The sequence below is a fragment of the Anabrus simplex genome, chromosome 6 (genome assembly GCF_040414725.1).
Source record: "Anabrus simplex isolate iqAnaSimp1 chromosome 6, ASM4041472v1, whole genome shotgun sequence".
NCBI lineage: Eukaryota > Metazoa > Arthropoda > Insecta > Orthoptera > Tettigoniidae > Anabrus > Anabrus simplex.
Window position 1 is genome coordinate 234,591,231 of NC_090270.1, and position 21,134 is coordinate 234,612,364.

Genomic DNA, 21,134 nt, shown 5'->3' on the forward strand with positions numbered 1-21,134 from the left:
GGCCCATCCCCTTCCCCAGTCGCTGCACGGCGCTGCGCGGCTGCGGGGGCGCTGAAACATTAAAGCTAGGCGGCAGAATTGTGTTGGACAATTATTTTCTTTGAGGGTACAGGCTTGTAGAGAGAGTGAGGGGCCAGCGGCGTGCAGATATTCATGGTATTCATTAAGCCACTGTGTAGAGTGGAGCAGGAGACGGGAGCGTGGTAATGGCCGTGGCAAGAACAGGATGGCAGTTTAACGGGTCGGGGCAGGTTTTACATAAGGCTTACATCTAAAACCAAAATATTACAGAAGGGGCAGAATGCCTTAAAAGTGAAACTCAAAAAAAATATAACCTTCATATCCTTTCAAAATAATATGGAGCAAGTTAACACAGAAATTACACCGGTTTCACCTGGGACAGGTGAACTCTAAATATCCTCTCGGTGGCTGGATTACTTAGCAATAAGGTAACCGGCGTAAGAAAATCGAGAATGATACAAGGCCCATGAAATCTGGGGGCAAGCTTGCCTGCGGGAACAAAATTTTTGACCATAACCTGGTCACCTACCTTCAAAGTGGTGGGTCTCCGTCCACGATCATACCTTTCCCTAACCTTTTCATGAGACACTTTAAGATTAGCTTTAGCCTTCTTCCAAAGATCTTTAATGTTGTCCGGATCTATTGTCTCGGGCAGAATGTCATTCAGAGACCAGAGGTTAGAGAGCGGCGTGTTGGGAACGAACTTAAACATCAAAGAAGCTGGAGTAAATTTGTGAGATTCATGAACCGCCGAATTCAAAGCAAAAGCTAACCAATGCAGGGACGTGTCCCACCTAGAATGATCTTCATGATGATAGGCAATAAGTGCGGACCTGAGATTGCGGTTAACCCGTTCAGCCAGAGATGGTTGAGGGTAATAAGCAGATGTAGTTACATGAGAGATGGACAAGTCAAAACAGAATTTACGAAACAGATTTGATGTAAAAGCTTTAGCATTATCAGATACAATGTATTGGCACGGACCAAAAGAAGCAAAAATAGAATTTAGGCAAGTAATGGTGGACTGAGCGGTAGCCAGCTTAGTCGGAAATAACCAGGAAAATCTTGTAAAACCATCTACACACACAAAGATGAACTTGTTGGCATTACCCTTTGACTGGGGGAAGGGTCCCACATAATCGATATACAGGCGTTCCATGGGGCGCGACGCTTGATGAGAAGACAAAAGGCCTACTTTAGTGGACATGGTGGGTTTACTGATCAAACAAGATTTACAAGCTTTTACAAGTTCTCGAATTTCACCGTCCATACCTTTCCATATGAACATTTCACGAATCTTTTCACGAGTTTTAAAGATTCCAAGATGCCCCCCCAATGGGGTCTCATGATAGTATTTGAAGATCATAGGTACAAGAACCGCTGGAACAACAACTTTCATCAACTTATCATGCCTCGAAGGGCAACATAGAACACCATTCCTCAGAACATAAGGGACAACATGTTCCCCAGAAGAAAGGGTTTCCATTATAGGAGCCAGCGTCGGATCTTCACGTTGGTATTTCTCAATATCCCTAAAAAGCATGGGAGCACCTGTTAAGATGGCATTAACACCAGATAGTATGGACTCGGAAGGTGATGAACTATCGACCGGTTCGTGGGTCTCGACGTCGTTATGAAACATACGGCTGAGTCCATCAGCAACAACATTTTCGGTACCTCTGATATGTCGTACATCAAATTGGAAGGCAGAAATACGGATGGCCCAACGGGCTATACGACCAGTACGACGCGGCCTACCTAAGACCCAGCTTAAGGCTTGATTATCTGTCTCCAGGTCGAATTTGACATGTTCCAGATAGAGACGGAACTTTTCTAAGGCGAATAAGACTGCCAACCCTTCGAGCTCATAGATGGAATACTTGGCTTCTTGAACCGATAGAGTCCTAGATGCATAGGCGATGGGACGCCTCCCTAGTTCAGTCTCTTGAAGAAGGACTGCAGCTACAGCTGACGACGACGCGTCCGTTTGGACGATGAATTTCTTCGAGAAATCAGGCATAGCAAGTACAGGGGCATTACAGAGAGCTAATTTAAGATCTTCGAAAGCGGCTTGTTGAGAAGGTCCCCACTCGAATTTGATGCCTTTCCTACGAAGAAGGTTTAAGGGCGCCGCTCTATTAGCGAAGTTAGGAATAAACTTCCTGAAGAAATTCACCATACCAATGAATCTAGCGATACCTTTGATGTCCTTAGGAGGTTTAAAATCACGGATGGCCTGTGTTCTAGAATGATCGACTGCTACACCATCAGGTGACACAATATGCCCTAGGAATGACATAGAGGGCTTAGCAAAGGCAACCTTGGACAACTTAACAGTTAACCCAGCCTTACGAAGGCGATTGAGAACTTCTCGCAAATGATCTAGATGTTCTTCAAAGGTTTCGGAAAATACGACGACATCATCCAAGTAGTGATATAAGTACTCAAATTTGATGTCGGAAAAGACCCTATCTAGTAGCCTAGTGAGCACAGCTGCCCCCGTGGGGAGCCCGAAAGGCACGCGGTTGTATTCATATAAATTCCAGTCCGTGGCAAACGCTGTAAGATGTTTAGACTCTTCGGCAAGGGGAATTTGATTATAGGCCTGATTCAAGTCCAAGATGGTGAAGAACTTGGCCTTACGAAACCATGAAAAGCAAGAATGAAGGTCGGGAAGGGGCACAGATTGCAACACCACCTTCCGATTGAGAGCCCTGTAATCAATGACAGGCCTGAAGCCTCCTTGGGGTTTCGGGACTAGAAAAATAGGCGAAGAATACGCTGACTTAGAGGGCCTAATAATACCATCCTTCAACATCTGATCGATGATTTCTTTCAGAGCCTTCATTTTAGGTGGAGATAGCCTATACGGTGGAAAACGGACAGGAATTGAATCCGTGACCTCAATTTTGTATTCAATAAGGTCAGTAACACCAAGAGTATCAGAGAACACCTCGGGAAACGACTGACACAGTTTCCGAATACTATCAGCCTGCTCCTCAGGTAGATGTCTAAGGTCTAACAACATCTCATCCTGGGTAGGCGAAATAGATGAACATGATACAGAATTACACTTTAACAAGGGAATTCTACAATTGGACGCAAATTTGAATATGCACGACCTACTCTGGAGATCGAGCACAAGACCAGTGTGAGAAATGAAGTCCGCTCCCAATATGATGGGGCAAGACAAACGCTTGGCCACAAACAATTTGATCTTCCATGTAAACTTAAAAACCCGAATTTTGACATGTATGGAACCTAGAATTTCTAATGGAGATGAATTAGCCGAAACATATTGAACAGGAGAAGAGACATAGTCAGGGAGTTTACAAACAGATTTCAATTTAGAATACCAATCAGCCGAAATAATGGAACAAACACTGCCTGAATCTAAGAGAGCTGTTATAGGCTCGTTATTTAACTCAATCTTAAGAAAAGGAACAGGTGCGGGGGTATCCGCCGCAATCCTAAGACACTCTTTAGGGCATTCAAAAGATGAATTTGAAGGCTGGTCGTTCTCTGCATTTACAACCTGTTTACTAGGGGCTAAGTCTCGGGAAGATGGATTAGTCGGCTCAGCCGACGCCACTAGTCACTTTTTATTATTGGAATAGCTGGAATTTGCACCAGAAGTTGAGCAGGAGGGGGTGCTATTTGAGTTTGGGCAATTCTTGGCGATATGTGAGAAGGCCCCACACTTAAAACAGCCTTGTGATGACCCTACTCCATTCCTTGTCCCACTTGACTTGATCAGAGGACACTTATTCCGCAGATGGTCAGGCGACCCACAAGCATAACATTTACGGGGATTGACTGGTCGGCGAGGTGGAGGCCGAGTGTTACTAAAGGAAGGCGGGGGTTCTTTCGCCACACGCAAGGAATCGGCATACCTAACTCCTTCCGCAGAGACGGCTAATGCTTCCAGTTCAGAGAAGGTTTGCGGGCACGCCGCGAAACACAAATATGACCTGTAGGGTGGTGAAATCCCTTCAACAATAGCTTGCACGATCTGATCCTCAGGGAAGTGGAGAGCAAACACCCTAGTATAAAACTTAATATCTTGGATGAAGTCTGCCAGGTTTTCATCCAAGCGCTGTACCCGATAATAGTATTTCTGAATAAGGGAGGACCTGGCCCTAGCCGGGATGAAGTTAGCTAGCAAATGGGCGTGGAAATCCTCAATAGAAGATTGTTCGGCAATGGCTCTAACTATTTTGTCAGATAGAACACCAATAGCATAAGGATAGATAATTTGCAAAATTTGACATGGGGAAAGAGAAAACACAAGGGCATGATCCTGAAATTCCACTAGAAATCTTAAAAATGAAATTACGTCACTGGTGGTGTTGACGGAAAACTTAGAGATACCTCTAAGCAACATTGCCAATGGATGAGGCAAGCTGCTGAACCCAGGTGTCATAGTCGTTAAAGGTTTCAAGGGCAAGGAAGTTAATTCAGAGCGGATGTTACTCAATGACGCACGGCGTTCAGATTCGTTGTTCGATGGGGCAGAGATAGTTTGAGCAGCAACGGTTATCCTATTGACTTCTCCCTGAGGAGGCTCTTCCTCGTTACCTACATTCACCGTGGCGGGTTGATCAGTTTTGGGAGGAGCTTCGCCGGTTAGCAATTGAGTGACCTTATTAGACAATTCAGAAATAGTTTCAAGGAGCGTATTAGCTTGCTTCCTCTGAACGTCATTCACCTTTAGAGACAATAGATCATTAACTCTATTTGCAAAGTGATACAGCCTGCCTTGCACACGCTTAATTTGATTAGGAGATGGATCGTTTTCATCAAAAAAGCTGACTACCGATGCTAGCCCAGTAATATTCTCGACAATCGTGGAAAGAGAGTCGTCAATTTCTTTCTCTCCCAAATTGGGGATGGAAATGGGCAAATCAAGGGACTCTCTAAGCTTGTTAGTGTCTATTGCAACCGTGCCTCCAGATTGAACGTTTCTGATAGTTAACTCATATATCAACTCCTCTTTGCGCAAGTAGTTAAGGAGGAGAACATCGCGAGGGCCGGGCATGATGACAGAACAATTTTGAAAAACTCAAAAAATTCCAGCAACTGAGAAAATTGTTAGAGTTCGAATCAAAGCAATGTTTAGCCGTCAAAAGGGGCTAAATTGAGACCCATTCAACCACGCTCTGCTACCACTTGTTACCGAGTTTTTGTGGTAGTTAAGCATGAAAGAAGGTGCTGGGTGGTGAATAGGTCTCAAGCTACTAAAGAGAAATTAAATTTTAAAATTTAACAAGGTTATATTTTCTTTTCAAAATTAGGTAACAACAAATAGAACAGGTACTTAGTAGCCGAAATACAACTTGAAATGTACAATTACAGGGATTAAAGAATTTGGGCTTCGAGCCCTGAAAACACAATTCTTGAGCAACTAGCTCAACTTTACGATATACCAATTTTAACAAAAGGGGCAGAAGACCCTACTCAAACCCTGGAGCCCTTGCTCCAAATTACACAGCAAAGCCTCCTCGAGGCATACAACTCTCAGTTTTAGAAAAGAGCCACTCGCTCTTAAAGTTAAGCCTCTCCCAGGCCACACCAAACTCAACTTTCAAGTTGTCCTCAAAGGACATATACACAGGGGTAAAATACCCAACCTACTGAGGTCTATTAGGTGAGAAAAGATTAATACATGACCTCTAAAATACAACTTGAGAGGAGGCGAACTTGCACTCCTAATACACTTTGCTTTTAAACCCTAATCTGGCTCTGGGCCACTAACGCAAGGGCTAATCCCATACTACAGAGGTGACTTAGAGAAGAACACTTTACATTACATAAACGAAGAAAAGTTTGAGAAAATAAGTTCACCTCAAAACAAATGTGAGTGGGAGCTCGAGAGGGTTAGCACTCTCTATCCCAATATGTAACTTTACAAGAAAAAGAAGAAAAGAGTAGTTACATTTTAGGAAAAGGTTACATGATGGAAAACGCTTCGAACCCGCCGCGAGAGTTAAACTGCCGACCTAGCAAGAAAAGAAGATATTAATAGGCCATTACCTGGTAGTAGATCGCTGCCGAGGAAAGAGGCGCTTCCCGCCTCCTGCAATGTACTTAATACACTGAAAGATGGAACAGAAGTGGCCCGGAGACCCCAAAATCAGCAGTTTATATCCTCTCGCGGAAGATTCTAGGCGTTAGGGGAAATAAAACACCCTCCCACAAAATCTTTATTGGTTCGGGAAAAGAAACCCCTACATAGAGGAAAAAGAAACACATTATTGGTGGAAAATTAATTAAAGAAATTCGGGATTGGCTAGATCCAAACTAAGGGGAAAAAGAGGGGTATACAGCCAACTTAAACAATAACAGAAAGAAATTTAACAAGAAACAAACTTTTGAAATAAAAATTTCTCCAAAAAAATAGTTCTTTGATTTCGCACTAGGTTGCACTATTGTAATTCTTCAGTAGTGTCCTCTAGAAGAGAAAGTTCCCACTTCTTACTTCAAGCGAAACAAAAACACATCAAAAGTGACACAGTTCAAAAACTCAAAATTTTCCACGTGGTGACATCTTCTGAGAAAGTAGAGAATTAATAGAATAGATAAAGTTCAACCTTCCTCCAGAAGAGGAGTTTCAACTGGCGCAACTTTTAAATAAACAGAGTAGAGGTGTACCGCCCGGTACATGTACAACTTCACTTTTTATTTCAGGGCTTTTTTCATTTATTCTCTCATCAGGTGAAGGAAGGATCATTTCTGTCATCTTTGAAGAGATTTTCTATATATTCCTTCCATCGTTTGAGTTTCTCTTCCACACCCAAGATGATTTCATTATTGGCATCTCTCAAAATTTGACCATATCATCTCCGTTGCAAACCACCAAGTTCTTTCACTTTCTTATGCAAGTTAAAATAGTCATGCTTCTCTTGAAGGATCTCAATTTATTTACACCTGTCTGTCATCCATAATTCTCGGGCTTCTCTACACTTTCTGCATACAGCTTTGTTTAGAGTTTTGTACTGAATGTGATCTGTATTTTTGTGTTTTCTCCTTTCATCCATAAGTTCTAGAATTTCATCTGTCATCCAGCTCTGTCTTTTGATGTTGTTGCAGTGTCCAATTTCAGTTTCCTGGATTTCAGTTACAGTATCTTTAATGGTGTTCCATGTGGATACTACTTCTGATGATTCAGTGTATCCTATTAATTCCATCTTCTTTTCCAGTGCAGTTCCAACATTAGTTCTTACTTTGGGATCCAATAGTTTCCTAATATCTACATGCTTGGATGGTTTAACAATTCTTTAAATTTTTCTAAAACGTATCATTTTAAGGTCCATTACAACTGGATTGTAGTCACTATTTACATCAGCACCGGGATACGTCTTAACAGATGTCACATATTTCTTTAGTTGTTGCTTTACCAAAATGAAATCACTTTGATTTCTTATGATCTTTTCGTCATTATTGGCGGGTGATATCCATGTGTAAAGCCGCCGAGGAGGAAGTTTAAAGAATGTGTTAGAGACAAACAAATTGTGCTCCATACAGAACTGAACAAGTCTGTCTCCTCTTATGTTACGTTCACCGAGACCATGTCCGCCTACAGTATTACCTTCAATGCCAGCCCCTACTTTTGAACTAAAATCACCCATGACCAATGTTATTTTTCCATTCTTAGTTATTTTCATAGCTTCCTCTAAGGTGTCATAGAATGCTTCTACTTCATCATCCTTATCAGCAGTTGGTGCATGGACCTGAATAACGTTCATGATCTGATGTGATGTTTGTAACCTCAGCAACATTACGTTATCACTAAGTGGTACAAAATCTATAGCTGAATTTGCAATCAATGATGAAATAAGCACAGCAACTCCATATCTGTGATTGGTGTCAGTTCTTCCCAAGAAGTACATATATCCTTCCTTCGTGTTCTGAATTCCTGATCCAGTCCATCTTACTTCACTCAATCCAAGGATGTCTACTTTCAATCTACATCTTTCTGCTTCCACATTTGCTAGTTTTCCATTCATATACAAACTGCGTACATTCCAAGTAGCAACACGTAATTTCTTGTCATAGATTTTGATTTTTCTAGCACTGTCAAGTACATGATCTTTCACAACTATGTTCGCAGCATTCCCCCCCCCCCCCCCGGAGATCCGATTGGGGGAATTGAAACTCCGGATACTAATTTCCGAGCCATGTTATGTGAATTTATAGAGATGTCATTCAGGACCTTTAATGCAGTGGTTTCCCGTTGCCTTCTGGATTCTACTGCCTTGACCAACACTTGGTTCCTCCGCCTTTAGGGGCAATTTCTTGCCCCTTGGACAATAAAGTGCCCAGACCTACACCTGCTCATCCACCCTTAAGGACACTGTTGGCATCTGGTGTTGGGGATCTCCTTATACCGGGAGATATTCGGTCCCCTTTCAGTCACCTTTTACGACTAGCAGAGGTTACCATGGGTGAATTCTAACTCGCAGACCACACCTTCCAAAAATGAACTGTAGAGTAGATACTATCAATAAAATATTCTACAATATGAATTTTTATTAGTAGTATCGCTTTATAAGAGATGACAATTTAAATTCTTTTAAGTTATGTAGTAGATATGTAGTTTTATATCTCTTCAGCAGTCCTCGGTATTATCTGAAATGCAACACTCTATTACGTGACATAAATTTTTGGCGACGAAATACCTAGCATTCTTCGGAATATGACGTAGCATATGTACATTATTCTTACACGAAGCTGGTTCCTCATAAAAAAAAGAATCCTGCGATGTCGTTATCATACCATCTCCTTTAATAGGCTTATCAGGATGATTTTGAGACTAATGAATACAAAGACCTTTCGTACCTTTAATGAATTTATCGCAGATAGGACAGTTTTATTAATTCGCACAATGGACACAAACATGAGTCAGCAGCGCTAGTGAGAACTTAAACTTCCACCTCAGAGATGCCAGCGTAAACTCCGTGAATCCTCAAATGACATATCTCACAGAGAAGTAATTCAATGAATTTAACGTCACCTTATTTCCTACACAGACGTCAGGGCTTCTAAACACAGAGAAAATATGTCTCTGAAATAGTGTTCTTCATTAGTTATGTATTGTGTGTTTACAAAATATTTCCTGTTTTAGGATAACAAGTGAATAATTTTGTTTTATTTTGTTCATAGGCAGACCTGGTGGAGTTTTTTAATCATATGTTACGAAAATCTGGAATATGTCAAGGACCTGCTGACCCTGTTGAAGACTGCTATGTGGTCAGGGATCAGTTTGCTTTTATTCAGGTTAGTAATTTTTACTCCTCAACAGTCTGCAGATGTTTGCCCAGTTATTGATATGGAAGTTATAAGGAGAATTGTGCTGCAATTAGTGTTTTTGCTTTTGTATTTGCATGTACAGTATACTCCAATTCTAGTAGGACACACTGTTTGATTTACCATTAATGGATGAAATATTTGAGCATCAATGCATTCCGATAGCTTTCAATTTTTTACTTGTATTTTCCTTGTTTCAGTGTCGAACGGTAGAAGAAATGACAGTGGCATTGTCTTTTAATGGCTGTAATTTCAACGGAAACTCACTTAAAATTGAACGTCCTCTTGGACAGAAAGAATCAGCTGGAATGTATAAGGCAAAACCCTTCAGAGGTATGAAAATGTATCCTAGGTCTTTTTTTTTTTACTGTATATTGTGCACTTCTTATTATATTTCTCTGAAATATATTTTGGCAGTTGGAGAAATGTAAATAATTTATTCATCTTCCTGACCTTTTTTATTGGTGTCAGCATTTGATATGTATTTGACCCAGTTTTATGGTCAGGTGCCTTTCCTGCTGCCATCTTTATATGGAGGGATGTATTCATTATTGCATGTTTCTGTAGGGCTGGTAGTAAAGTGGCGTGTTGTGTATGGATGAAAGAAGTATAATAATGTAATTGGTTTTACAACCTACTGGCTATTTTTATGGTTTTTGGAAATGCCAAAGTGCCAGAATTTTATCTGTTGGGTGTTCTTTTATGTGCTAGTAAATCTATCAACATAGGGCTGATGTATTTGATCACCTTCAAATACCACCTGACTGAGCAAGGATTCAACCTGCCGACCTGGGCTCCAAAAGCCAGTGCCCTAACTTTGAGCCACTCAGCCCAGCATGAAGAGGAGTGAATTATGATGACCACAAACACCCAGTCCCTGAGTCAGTTAAAATCCCTGACCCCACCGGGAAATAAACCCAGGGTCCTCGTAATGTAAAATGCAGTGATGTAGTAAAAACTACTGTCACTGACTACACAGATACTTGTATATATATTTTCCACTCAACACTGATACAGTAATACTTTATTTTCATACATTTTAGTCTGTTTTAACCCTTACCCCTCGTCTGTCGGGTGAGGCCCGACCTTATGGTATTCCCGTTCCGGTTGCATGTCGGGACATTGTATCGCCCACCGCTCATCTGACGTTTCTTAGCCGACAAAATACACAATGCTATGTTGTACTGCCATCTTTTGGTTCAGCGTCGAACTTTCTAGAATCCAGATACTATTTGACAGTCAGTCAAAAATCTATTTAGATGGCAGTGTCAGCTGTCCACTCGCGCTCGAGCGATAGTAAACAAACATGGACGCTATCTGCTCTTCTAGCCATATATAGCTTACTCTTCAGTGTTGTATATGTCATCTAACACACAAAACCACAATATTTTCGCACCTCTTCTCCTTCAATGTACCCGTATGAATTATCTAATAGCATTTGACGGTGGCTAAAAGTGAACTGGCGATGGTTGGCTTGTGTACCGTAACAAATGCAGTAGAGACAATACGCGACACTTACGGATTTAGCCTTGTTAAAATGGGAGACAATTTGACGGTGGCTCTCCTAGTGACTTGACCTGAAAAGTCGCGCTAAATTCAAATAGGAATGGAAATGCATATACGAAAATGGATAAATAAATCACGTCTAGAAAGAAAGTATTATTGAGATATTAACTTCGAAGTTGCTAAAGCAATTCTGGATAAATGAATGAAGAATTATTTAAAAGGTTATTATTTAAAGACTGAAATTAGACATATAAACAAGATGTGAAATGGACTGCTGTGAAATGGGTTGATCTTCCATTTATGCATTACTTTTCTTGCTTTAGCATTCCTGCCTGAACGTTTACGGTTAAATTTGTCTTCTTTTCTCGTTTAAAAAACATTGTATCATCACATTAAGACACTTGTCAATAAAAATATTTGGCACATTCCTTACACACATGATGCAATGAATTACCATTTAAAAGCTCGACAATTTTTCTCTTAACATGAAGCCTACTAACAGAAAGAAAATCTATAAAATCCCGGCTTTAATCTGAGAAGAGGGATAAAAGAAAGAAAAGTATGAAAATGTTGTCGATAGTGATGCTTTGAGGAATATTTAAGTACAATTAGAGTAAAAATGTAACATACCCTTGGCTGTATAGTCGAGGATTTTTAAAGTCGCTGGCCTGGAAATGATCTGAACAGTTCTCTATAATTCTTACATAAGCATAACATCCCTTCTTTCTTGTACACCTTATCCAAATCACTTCTGTGACATTTCAAAACCCACAGATCACACCTATCACACCTACAACAACACATCGGTATTGAATGTTAACTGCTGCACTATACAATAAAATGTGCGTATTATATTTTAAGCCAGTTAAAATATGGGTCGAGCAGGTCAGAAGATTATGAAGCACTATAAAAATCCCTTTGTCACTGGAAGAATATATATGCATACGCAATATTACTTACATTTTCTTGTCACGAGGGTAGCGAAAGAAAGACCGCGCATTCTTCTCTACTTCATAGTTACTGCAGCCAAACAAAGCACATACCTTTCCCCTCATGTTTAGAGGAGATATCAAGGAATGATACACACTATTATTTAATTATGTCAACTCACTGAAAACGCATAAATAACACCAAAAACTCCACACACAAATACACGTGCTCTTATGACAGAATAAGTAGTTCTCGGGTCTACCCGCTAGAGAGAACTCTAATAGCTGTCCCTCGATATCTCGCCGAGTGTGGTGTATTGTCTCTACTGTATTTGACCGTAACCCGACATGTGGCTAATGCTGATGGCTGGCGCAATTATAAATCAACATATCCCGATTTCAAGAAATCACTGTTTACAGCAATTTCAGCCTACAAACTACCGCGAGGTATGAAACCAGAGACTGAATAGAGTTTTGCAATTGCTTTTTACCGATAATTTTTTTCAGTGAAATCATTAACGAAACCAATCGGAATGCGATAACGATAGTAGTAATAAAAATAAAAATGCAAAATAATTTGTCTTAAATTGCGCATATTGCTTTTATTTGCTCCAGTATAGATTGCTGAAAATGTGTATAGCCTAATTACGGCATTTAAAAGCAAGTGCTATCTCCAAAATCGTGAAAAATGAATACAGGTCATATAAGAAAAAAAAATCACATTTAAAATATGAGTAGTAGAGACGACACAGAGAACTTTCGCTTCTGCTTGTCTTCCACGTTCGATTATTTCCTTAACATTTCTTTCACTTTCCTCTTTGATACTGTCTGGCTGGGTATTCCGCTGTAGTAATGGAGTAAGTCTGTACAGCCAGTGATTTAATGCTGTGTGTCGGGCGGCGGTAAATAATGCGACTCCCTAAAGTGGCCAATGGCTTTGGGCGGATGAGCCCCTTTAGGGAGGCTGATGGTCCCGTCAGTGTAGGAAATGACACTCGAGCCCATCACAAGTGTTTGGCCCACTGGCAAAACGAGTTGAGGAGGAATCCGTTACTCTCCTGGTTCCCAACAGTTGTGGAGGCAGAAGAGGTCATGCCAGATGAACTGGCTGTGAAGGTGCACCTCAGTAGTACTTTGAGTCTGCAGCAGTTCATTGCAGTCTCGGTGTTTGATCCTGCACGTCTCATTCCATATGTGTCGCAGGATACGGCTCTGAGATCACAGTGAGTGGGTCACTTTCTGGCAAGCTGAGATCCATTACAAGTAATAAATCTCACTGTAGACCGTATTGGACATCAGATTATGAATATTAAAATAAGAATAATAGTTAACACCACCTTTCCAATACTTATCTTTCCTTATATTCTATTTAGGAGATAAATATTACAACAGGCATTGTAAGATGGGACATGTTTCGCTTAACTGTCGTAAGCATCATCAGCCGAAATAAATCTTAGCCTAAAGTTAGGTCAGGGCCCCGAACCTAGTGTCCTTAAAATATATGGTACCCTAAGAATCAACATTTACATTTAGAAAATCAAATAGGCTTAAAACTAGTGTTAAAAAAAACGTAGAATGTTACAATGGCTAAGAGAAAAAAAACACAATCGTGTTGAAACAGAGGATAAAAATGGAAAGTACAATACAGAGCTGGTAGTGAAATAATTAAAATCATTAGGATATCATTGCTACCAGTCAACAATCACCAAGGTACCATCTGCAGATAAGCTCTTACTCCCTGCCGATTTCATTGCCAGAGTTGGGAGAGATAATCAACTATGGAAAAATGTGATAGGTTAGCAAGAAGTTGGGTATTGTATTGCAGATGGACTATTCCTTCTCAGTCTTTGTGCAGAACATGAACTCTTCATCACCAACACTCAGTTTCGAGTGCCTAACCACTTCAATACCACATGGATGCACCCTCGAGCCAAGCATTGGCACATTCTTGATTATGTCATTGCATGGCATTATGATAAGAAGGATGTACTTATTACCATAACAGCAAGAAATATTGATGATTGGTGGACTGATCACAAACTCCTTATTTGTCAACTCAGGATCTCCATATGCCCTAAACCACCTAGGCATCCCCAACTCTTGACCAGAAGAAAGATTAACACGTTTGAACTTCAGGATGAATCCTTTGCCACAGAATTTCAGGATATGATCAGTGTTGTACAGCTAACAGTTAACCCAGTTAGCACAAATGACGTTCAGCAAGAATGGACCACTTTGCATAAGATAATCACAAAGTCAGCCGAGGAAACAATAGGTATTTAAAGCAGAAGAGACAAGACTGTTTTGATGACAACAATGAGGACATTGTGTCTCATCAATGCAAAAAGAGAAGCCTATCTAATCCATCTTCAAGATCCATCCTCCAACACAAAGAAAGCACATTTTTTTAGAACTCAGAAGAACATGTCAGACAAAGATAAGAGAAATGAAGAATACCTGGTGGCAACAGAAAGCTCAGGAACTTTGGAAACTGATGCTCAGGACCTGAGAAAATTTTACTCAGGAAAAGAGCTGTATGGTCCGTCTTGCTCTACAACAGGTACACTGAAAACTGCTGACAACTCTACCACTCTTATTGACAGCCATGAAATCCCGGAGCATTGGAAGGTGCATTTCCCCACCCTTCTAAATTGTCCTTCCACTGTTGTTGGGATGTGCCTCATCAGTCCGAACAACCATAGATGGCAGTTCCGCCAACTTACGAAGAATTCAGAGCAGCTCTCAATCGTCTGAAACCCAGAAAGGCACCTGGCCTGGGTAACATCCCTCTGGAGTTAGTTCAAGCTGGTGGTCAATCACTCAAAACGAGGATTTTCACTCTCATCCTCAAAGTTTGGGAAGTCAAAGAAGTACCCTGCGAACTAAAAAATGCTACTACCATCACAATCTTCAAGGAAGGTGATCGCAGTGTTTATGGTAACTATCGTGGTATATCACTACTGTCTATTTATTGTAGGTAAAATTCTTGCCAGAATTCTGCTTAACAGCCTCCTGGTTAACTCTGAGAGACTCTTCCCAGGCTCACAGTGTGGGTTTTGAACTTCCAGAGGCACAACTGATCTGATCTGTGCAAAGCAACTTCAGGAAAAATGCAGAGAGGAACGGAATCCTCTCTTCTTAGTCTTTTATGACCTGGAAAAGTAATTTGACTCTGTTCCAAGACCTGCTATGTGGGCGGTACTGAAACACTTTGGCTGTCCTCAACATTCTGTTGATCTGGTTCAGACCATCCATGATGACATAACCGGGCAGGTTTGCCATCAGAATAGGATCCTGGATGAATTTCCTATTACTCATGGACTGAAACAGGGATGTGTGTTTGCTCCAACACTATTGGCATTATATTTGGCTACCATGCTGCATGAATCTTTTACGAAAAACCCAGGTGTGGATGTTAGGTATCGTTTCAGTGGAGGGCTTTACAACCTAGCGAGACTTTGCTCCTGGAGGCTCACCCAGGTTACAAAGCTAACTGAAATGCTGTATGCAAATGATGCTGCATCACCTACACTCACACCAAAGGAATTGCAACAGTCAGTTAATTGCTACAAGAGTGCATGTGATCGTTCTGGTGTCACCATTAACGTTCAAAAGACCAAGGTCCTGGCACAACCTTCACCAGGCACAATCCTTCCACATTTCAACTTCTCCATCTCATATACTCCACTGGAGCAGGTAGACCACTTTTCGTGCTTAGGTAGTATCCTATCTGTGCATTGTAATTGTGGGCAAGATGTGGAGAAGAGAATTGGTTCTGCCAATGCAGCATATGGACAACTATCACACCAAGTGTTCGTGAATGAAGACCTGACTGTGAAGACAAAACTCATGGTGTACCACGCTGTTGTCATCACAACATTGGTGTATGGTCGTGAAACTTGGATTCTTTACCAATGTGACTTGGAAAAGCTTGAGCGTTTCCACCAACAAAAACTTTGATCCATCCTTGGGATCAACATTGCCATTCTTGAGAAAGCACATGCCAAGAGCATAGAATCGTCCATCATTGGCCATCAGCTTAGATGGATTGACCAAGTCGGTTAGATGGTGATACCAGATTTCCATGCCAAATCCTGTATGGTGAAGTTTTTCCTGGCACCAAATCTCGTGGAGCCCCCATGAGGTCCTACAAGGGCCAGCGTAAGCACACTATGAAGATGACAGGTCTCGATCCACAAACCTGGGATATGGTTGCTCAAAACCATACAATCTGGCGCCGGACCACTTCTGCTGCTGTCAATCTGTTTGAAGGGGAATGTCACAGATGTGAAGACTCCAGGAGGGAAGCACAGAAACTCCGTGCAGCACAACCATGCCTTCCTTCTACAATTCTGTGCAATCATTGTAGATGTTTAATCTATGCTCGAATTGGTCTGTTCAGCCATCAAAAGTATATCCACAGACAGAAGTTAATTATTTGGAAGATTTAATTACTTGGAAACGAGTTAAAGCCGCTGCCCCCGCTGACTTTCAGGTACTTGAAACTCTCTACCTTCCTAAGCTACTCCCTTCCAAGCATTATCCCTCTCGTAGGTCACTCCTCCTTTCTAGTTGTGATCACTATCTTGCTCTTTTTGGCATTAAATTTCATTCAATATTGTTCCATCTCATCTTCCCATGAATCTAATTGTTCCTGGATATCCTCTTCCTTTTCTCTCCAGACTAATGAGTCATCTGCAAATATCATCACTTTCATTTTTCCTTCCCCAATTTTCCTTGCCACTTTTGTCATTAGCTCATCCATTACTGCAATGAGGAGCAAAGGTGACAGAGCACTGTCTTGTCTTAATCCCCTGTTTTGCTCAAACTAGTCAGTTCTCTCTCCTCCTACTTTCACACAACTGACACTCCGATGGTACATCTCCCTCATTCTTTCTAAAGTCTGCTTCTTGACACCATTTTCTGTAAAACTTTCCATACCTCTCTTGTGGAACGAGCCTCCATGCCCAGGCAATCTATTTACAGACAAATTCGAGGGAAGACTTCTTGATTTTTCTGTTTATGTCAACGCATGAGATCAGGCAGCAATTCATTCCGTGTAAATCCACCACACAGTCCTGTAATGGCTTATTAATGCTCTCACTGAGTGGCTGCATCAAAGTTAAAACACCAAGAATGATGACCAGATTTGAATTAATCTCTTTTTACATCTCTTATCAGTCAACGTCAACAAGATGGCCACAGAAGCTGTCAAATCAGAGAGACGTACTGTGATTTAACAGATCGCTTGGACGTCTTACTCATTCACACACATCCAATCTTTCATGAGGTTTAATGCCATCTATCCTTTCTCTTGTGGATGCACATGTAGCCCAGGCAGAAACTTCCCTTCTGGAATGGTTTTCCTTTTAAATATCACATGGAAGGAGTTTTGCCATTTGTAGTGATGGCCAACATTGTGCAGCAAAGTTTTTCTGTACCTGTTGTTTGCACTATTACACTGGCTTCACCTTTTTTCATTGACTGTGGTGTTCCTCGGCTTATCAAAGAATCATACGTAATCAGTTTCATTATGTCCATGTTGATGTTTTATCACTTATGGTATTGAATAAGTGAACCTTCCTATACCCCTTTTGATAGTTATACAGTAATTGGTATGGTGTTGAATAGGTGGACCTTCCTGTACCTCTTTTGATAGTTATAACTGGCATAAATAGATGGACCTTCCTATACCCCTTTTGATAGTTACCAAAGAATATTGGCATTTGATCTGCATTCCCCATTTTTAAAAGTAGATGATTGTGTTCACGCCATTTTCGTATGATATACTGATCGACTGCTTTTTGAGTGCGATCTTTCCATAATCACTAGCGTACAGATATCCTCCTTTGGAGGGAAAGGCTTTCTACTCATGATTGTACACAGCCATCCTCCCTCTGCTTGTTCTGAACTGTGTGATACCTACATTGCTTTTCTTTGCAGTCTCCAGTGCCTTTAGCATTTCATGCAAAACTGAATGTTCGTTGTTTCTTAACCCAGTTATATACATACATACATACATACATACATACATACATACATACCGTATAATTCCGAATACCACCCGCCACCGAAAAAGACCCGCACCCTAAATTTGAGACAGAAAATACGAAAAAAATAAAAAATCAAATGACTTAAATACCTATTTAATTTTCTTGAAATATACCACAAATATAAATTCAATCAGCTTACAGTACAATTAATAAAATCATCACAAAAATCGTAAATAAAATCCGTCCAATACTCAGATCATTCACAATTCACAGTCGTTGTCTGAAGTTTCACCATAGGAACTTTCGTCGCTGGTATTTTTCCACAAATAGTTGTCCTCACTATCGTCCACTGAATTTGAAATTCCTCATTTCTTAAAGCTTTTGGACACGTGATCGTTGGGAATGCGTGCCCATACGGTCTTGATCCAGCTGCATATTAGTTCCACATCAGGCCTCTTCACTCATCCGGTTGGTGTTAACGCGTGATCACCATCAGACATCCATTCGGTGTACAACTGTTTCATTGCAGTTTTGAAAGGCCAGTTCACGCACACATTCAACGGCTGTAGAATAGAAGTGAGTTCTCCGGCAATTATACCAAGATCGGTTTTTCCTTTCCTCATCATATCTTTTACGGCGTCAGTTCTATGTCCTCAGTAACTGTCCAGCACAAGCATGTTTCGTTTTTGTAATAAAGCTCCCGGGTGACGTTGTCAAACGCACTTCACCCAGTCCTCAAATAACGCACTGTCAATCCAGCCGGACTCGTGTTCTAACAATAACACTGGACGGCAAGTTTCCTTTCAGAAGGTTTTTCCTTTTCAGAACTATATATGGAGGGAGTTTGGTTCCATCCGCTAATACGCACAACATTACCGTGCATCGTTGCTTTTCATTACCACCTATTCTGATGGTTACACTTTTAGAACCCTTCGTTTCCACTGTATTTTCCAACGGCATTTCAAAATAGACAGGTGTCTGGTCAGCATTCCGAATTTGTGACAGCAAATAAGAATTTTGCTTCCTCGAATGAATAATGTGACACTGAAAGACCGTTAATTTTTCTTTATGTGCCCCAGGAAGACATGAAATAGACGTACGTCTCCGAATGCACAATCACTTTCTCCGATAAAAGTTTTGGATCCATCCGCAGCTTGCAGTGAAGCCCCGTGTTTTGAGTTATTTTGAGATCTCTAGTGCTTTCAATCGACACATTTCACTAGAAACACCATATCCTAACTCGCGTTTTTCTATCACAGATTTGTGGAGTTGTTCTTCAATTTCTGAAAACACTGCACTCTGCCTGCGGAACGCTCTGCAATCGCTGTTACATTTTGGAAGTTTTCTTCTTCTTCTTCTGCCAATCACGAATACACAATTCATCAGTATCGTACTTTCTGCCAAAGGCACAATTTCCGTATATTTCAGCTTTGCTTACAACTTTAAGTTTCTCTGCAGACGCCGTTTTGAATCCATCGCTTACTATCAAGACAGCACATTCATGGGACAGATACAGAACTCGAATGTGAGCGAGGTAGACTTCCGTAACCAACAGTCTCGACTCTCTCAAAGTACGATGTCCCGCGAGATCAGCTATTTGTGCACCCAGCATGCCAGCAACACTTGCAAAACAAATGACTATCGAGCATCCGCAGCAGCGGCTTTCATATTTACCACATATTTACCTATATCCTTTGATTTACTGTATTTCATTATCTCACATTTCGCGTTTGCGTTTCACAGTAACTGTATTGAGAAAAATTCGATCTTGTTTTCTAGTACGCAACTAAAACACAATAAGACCTGAATGCCCATTTTCATGTGGTGTATTGAGTTCGGTAACTGTATTCAAATCTATTTCAATATTCCATGTGAACGTAGTAAATATTTACGAGAATGAACGGTTTGAATACGACTCGCACCCAAGATTTAGAACCAATATTTTGGAAAAAAAAGTGCGGGTGGTATTCGGGATTATACAGTATTTTAAAAGATTTTTAATATTTCTGGATACTGGCCTGATTTTTGTCCAAAAATGATAAGGCTGTCTTCTTGTCACATTGCAACTCTTCCTTTCGTTTATGCTAGTAGCATGTATATGATGGCTCTACACAAAACTCACAAGCAACAGCACAATTTCTGTTACTTTTTGCTAACATGATCACTGCTAGTTCCAAGTGTGCATTGTTAACTCTTTTTTTTTTTTTTTTTTTTTTTTTACCAATCACTAATGACTAAAGACAGGCACATTATGAAGAAAAGTTTGCAAAAAATATGAAATTTATTTAGGATAAAGCTGAAACTATGGAAATGTATTTAATAATATTATGAAATACAACAGATCTCAATAATTTTAATATTTTACATTTTTTTATAGGATTTTACTCCACACATTGCTTGCTGTAACGTAAACATTCCCTAATGCCCTTGCTAGGCCCATGACACGAGATAGAATTGTTGGAAGCAGATAAAATCCAATTTAAGGACACTTCCTCTCAAGCATTGATACTTCGTCAATATATATGAATTTTTCATCTAAACAGTGTTATGTGGCTGAAGATGTTAATAATACTGTATATGAAACATGTACCACTTTTAACCAATAAGTTGCCTTAAGCAATTAATGTATCGACAAGGTGGAAAATAAAAATACTTAGTTGTAAATCCTGATTGGTCGGTGTTGAAAACAAATTCTGCACTAAAAGATGGGGTAAGTTTGTTTACCCCATCTACAAATGCTCGACCCGATTCTGCAGTTTGCTGTGCATCGTCAGGTTGCCGCTGTTTGTAATCTCGTTATTTTGTGTCGTCCAATGCTGTAGCTCGATTTGAAGTTGTGCAACCATCCACTATATCCCTTGAAGTCACTGTAACCTATGTCCTGCGCAATTTGACAATCGTAGTGTAGTAGGTCACTATCATGCTCATCGTGTAACTTGTCTCGACCATCCTTGAATCGCACAAACAACAATCTTTTTAACAGGTTCGCCTTGTCCTCCTTTAAAGTACTATAGATTTTTGAAATCTGTTAGTAATACTGTAGTTTTGTTACTATGTTGTGGATGGTCATTCATGTGATACAGATGTTGATTCCCATAGGGAGCCTAAAATATTTGTCCCGAAGGAGAAAATTTATAATACCAGTATAAATGGTCCGTTATTGGACATTATAAATTTTCCAGCTAACGCATTACTGATTGCCAGCGTTTCTCCCCAGTGTGCTAATTTGGGCTCATCAGGTGGTGAATAGCACACCCACCAAGACACATGTGTAGTGCATACCATGGAGGCCACTGCGTAGACTACTTAGAGCCACTGGTAGTGCCAATGCACTATGAGAGACTTTGTTTCATTACCAAAAATTGATGCCTGCTTGTAT

At 40.6% G+C, this 21,134-nt stretch overlaps 1 protein-coding gene across 1 annotated transcript in view; it reads left to right on the plus strand.

Annotated features, from left to right (window-relative positions):
• Positions 1-21,134, plus strand: part of LOC136875947 (splicing factor U2AF 50 kDa subunit) — a 179,854-nt gene that overhangs the window by 95,383 nt on the left and 63,337 nt on the right. Inside the window, exons 4-5 of the mRNA XM_067149566.2 lie at positions 9,184-9,297; positions 9,528-9,660. Of these exons, the coding sequence (XP_067005667.2) occupies positions 9,184-9,297; positions 9,528-9,660 (247 nt within the window). The remainder of the gene's footprint in view (positions 1-9,183; positions 9,298-9,527; positions 9,661-21,134) is intronic.